The sequence below is a fragment of the Cystoisospora suis genome (assembly GCF_002600585.1).
Source record: "Cystoisospora suis strain Wien I chromosome Unknown contig_454, whole genome shotgun sequence".
NCBI lineage: Eukaryota > Apicomplexa > Conoidasida > Eucoccidiorida > Sarcocystidae > Cystoisospora > Cystoisospora suis.
The window spans coordinates 1-3,391 of record NW_027153255.1 but is presented as its reverse complement, the minus strand read 5'-3'; the positions used below and the strand labels follow the sequence as shown (position 1 = coordinate 3,391).

The 3,391-nt window shown below is 56.7% G+C and overlaps 2 protein-coding genes across 2 annotated transcripts in view; one reads left to right on the top strand and one right to left on the bottom strand.

Moving 5' to 3' along the window:
- Positions 1 to 757, bottom strand: part of CSUI_001148 (uncharacterized protein) — a 1,434-nt gene extending 677 nt beyond the window's left edge. The window contains exon 1 of the mRNA XM_068061354.1: positions 1 to 757. This exon is cut by the window's left edge and continues 677 nt beyond it. Within this exon, the coding sequence (XP_067926671.1) occupies positions 1 to 231 (231 nt within the window). The 5' untranslated portion in view covers positions 232 to 757.
- A 1,009-nt stretch (positions 758 to 1,766) lies between these two features.
- CSUI_001147 (photosensitized ina-labeled protein phil1) lies at positions 1,767 to 3,300 on the top strand. Its single transcript, XM_068061353.1, has 2 exons — positions 1,767 to 2,326; positions 2,490 to 3,300. Exon 2 carries the CDS (start codon positions 2,526 to 2,528, stop codon positions 3,015 to 3,017), a length of 492 nt encoding a protein of 163 aa, XP_067926670.1. The 5' UTR covers positions 1,767 to 2,326; positions 2,490 to 2,525; the 3' UTR covers positions 3,018 to 3,300.
- Positions 3,301 to 3,391: the final 91 nt, after the last annotated feature.

The following is a 3,391-nucleotide window of genomic DNA, read 5'->3' as shown; positions in this document are numbered from 1 at the left end:
TTCCCTAGCAATCTGTGCTCCGGAGTCTCCGGGACTGGGCGACCGGGTCGAGCGTGTCGGATCATGAGGCCACACCTGCTCGGCACTCCCTGACACCGGTATCGCAGAGCTGTAGAAGAAGGCAAAGAACAGTACGACAGCGAAACAGGTGGCTGCCCAGGAAGCCTTTGGTCGAAACGGCGCACTCGGGCGCCAAGCAGTGTTCATGTTGGTTAGCTTAGACTTCGGCATCGCGGTAACCGACGAACCCGTCCGCCGCACACAGTGGAAGGGTCACTCTGTCACGAATGCCATGACCCTCATGAATGCCGAGAGGCAGTGGTGACGTGAACAACTCTCAAGACCGCAATAAGGAGTTTCGCGAGGCACGTGTCAACATGTCATCGAGTGCCACGGCGCCCGACAATTAATTGCTTTGGTTGGTAGCCAAGACACGGCGGATAGCGCGCTGTCTTCGATCAGCCGACGGAAACGCAGAAAACGGGCAAAGGTCAAACAGTGCCTGCCCAGGCAGAAAAAAAGAAGGAAAGCAATACTAATCAAAAAGAACTCCAGTTGGCGCTTGAGAGCACCGTGTCAAGCGAGCGTAGCTAGCGCCCCCACGCGGGTTTCTGTCTGTGCGTTGCTGTCCGTCGAGCGCCAGCGTCCCGGCACCGCTACGTTTGCCACCATGAGTCAGACTCTGGCAACGAGACGCAAGAAGACTAACGAGCTAATGTCCACGCTGAGCGAAGTCAGCCTAGCCTCACGTTGCAATTCTTCAGAAAGGAAAGTTGCAACGTGAGGATACCTACGATAGAGCTGGCAGGTCACTCACTTTGAGTCTTGGACGGTTTGTAAGCAGCTCCGCAATGTGGTCGGACGCCTTCTCCGGTCAACACTCGTCCCCCGGTCTGCGGTGGTAGATGAGTAACGCCGTATCAAACAAACCTCACGAAACACTTCACAGAATCCAATGAAAACCCAGCTCGATGAAAAACACTGACCGTTCCATAGCTTCCCCTTTACCTGGCCCGGGGCCCTGGCCCGCACTTCTGGCCGCAAGACGTGGGTGATCCGAGTCAGAGAACCGCCCTCTGACTCTGGTAGACCCCAGACGATGAGCCCCTCTTCCAACCGGTATCGCGCGTGAAGATAGTTCTCTCTGCTTGGTTGAATGAGAAAGGCGACGGAGATGCCGCCCTCTGTTGCAGGCCTGCTAGGTCGTGCGCGGCTCGCAACCGTGTTGGGACTGTCTGCGGGCGCCTAGTCTACAACAGTCCAGTCCCTTACTTGTCGTCGATTGCTCGACCACACCTCGGAGTAATCCAATGACGTGGTAGTCGCCGGCAAATAGGGAAAGAAATGGCACTGAGGAGCTGATGCTCTCGCATTGCTTTCGATGACGGCGGCTCAGCAAGCTCCGGCAGCACTTACGCGCAGCCCAATGCCGGTGTGTAGAGGGTCGATACAAATTCAGTCGATTCCCAAGAACGCTGTCTGGTTTTGTACGTCTGTCGGAAGGAGCGGCGCTATGTAATGCTTGTGGCACTGCGTGCTATGCTGCGAGTGGACCGCCGGCCAGACAGCTACGGTGCGTCTCCGGTAGTGTCGTGGTTGTGAGTTGTCCGTACATAGCCACCAGATATGGTCCTCTCTCTTTACCCCCGAGAAATTCTCTCCCAGGTAGACGGAAAACCACACCTAACCGGCTGGACGGCCAAGTCACTCCTGGGCTAATCAGGCTGCCACACACTGCCGCGCACAGGAAGTCCGAGACCGCGCCGCGAGATCACGGGGACCCGATAGCTTGCTCTCCTTGGCCCAGCCAGCGATTTTGCGAAGCCGGGCGTCTAGCTACCCAGTCCGCATTGGGCTGGCAAGCCGACGGGGACTGCAGTGGCATCAGTTTAGAGATACGAGTCATTTCCCAAGATGTTTGCAATTCCCCTGCTTTTTTAGTGGCCCTAAGCTCGCGTCTTCCTGATTCCTGTTTCCCCGCGACAACATTTCTGCGCTCGAAGCCGGGTGCGTCTCGCATTCTGGTTTCACGGCGAAGAACTGCTGTGCCAACGTGTCGATGCTAGTAGTGCGCGGCGCTTCGAAGCGCCGCGCACTACNNCGCTTCGAAGCGTTGATGGGCATCGCGCACTGCGCATGTGGAAACACGCGGTTTTTCATTTCTTATCCGTTGCTCTCTTCCGCCGGACTTTTCTGAGTCGATTCTTACTTTGGCTTTCTCCTGGTTGTCGGCTACCAGCGTAGCGAGGGGCTGGTGAACTAGCTGGGGCACGTTCAAGCACTGACGGTTAAACCCGCTGAACTCGAGCTCTCATTCTTGGGGAAGGTGCGTCACCGGTTGTGACTGTGGTCGCAAGAGGCGGCTACGGGACGTACATTCGTGTGGGAGCCCCGCGGTACTGGTGGCGTGGCCGGCAGCAGACCGTTCTTTCCAGGTACGCAGTCTTCGTATGTTCTTTTTTGTGTTCACGTTTTAATTCAGGCCGCAGCACCTTGGAGGCCTTGGACGCTGTCTCCAGCCCAACATGTCGCAACCGAATCTCCAGTACGCCCACACCGGGGCGTTTGACGCGTACTACCGAAGTCCGGTCGCACCCCCGTCCGGCCGGGACCAGCTTGCGCAACAGTACTTCGCTGATCGCTTTCAAAAAGAGTCAAATGTGCCAGTTATTATTCATGATCGGGAGCGTCCTCAGCAGCCGCCGCACACATACGTCGCAGGCAACCCAACCCCGCTTCACTACGGGGTCCCTCTCTCTGATGGATTTGATCCAGGTGTGTATGCTGTCTCAAATGCCCTGTTCGATACTAGCGGAGCGTTCCGTGCGATTCCCTTGAAGCCGGGTCCAGTGTTCCGTCGACGACAACGCGGTGACTGCCAGTCTGAATGGAGCAACGCTTTCNNGGTGGATCCGTGTGAGTGTGGCTACCCCGAAGAGACCTACACACCCTACGAGGTCGCAAGGTATCGTGACCAGTACGGCAACCCTCACACTACGCTGGATTTCAGGCGATAAGGCTGTCTGGTTGGGCATGGAATATGATGTAAAAGAGAGTGCGATGTTTCTTGAGTGACGGGGCACCCAATTGTTGTCGAAGAAGACCCCCTTTTCCCGTGTTTCGAGAGTTTTTAGCGTTTTTGTATGCGCTCGGTGGAGTGGACAAGCTTCGGCAGACTGGCTGGGCGTTCCGTGAAGAAGCATTTGTGGTATTCGAGGGCACGAGGGTGGTTTGTGTGTCCTCGCGGACGCCCCCTCCGAGACTAATCGCCGTGAAGGCGTTGGGGAGAGCTAGAAGGCGATCCATGACCGAGTAGCCTTTCACCTTCAGAGGACCTCCGGAAATCGTGGGGTTTCACGGGTGCTTTGCAAAGCAGGCAGGCTCACCCATA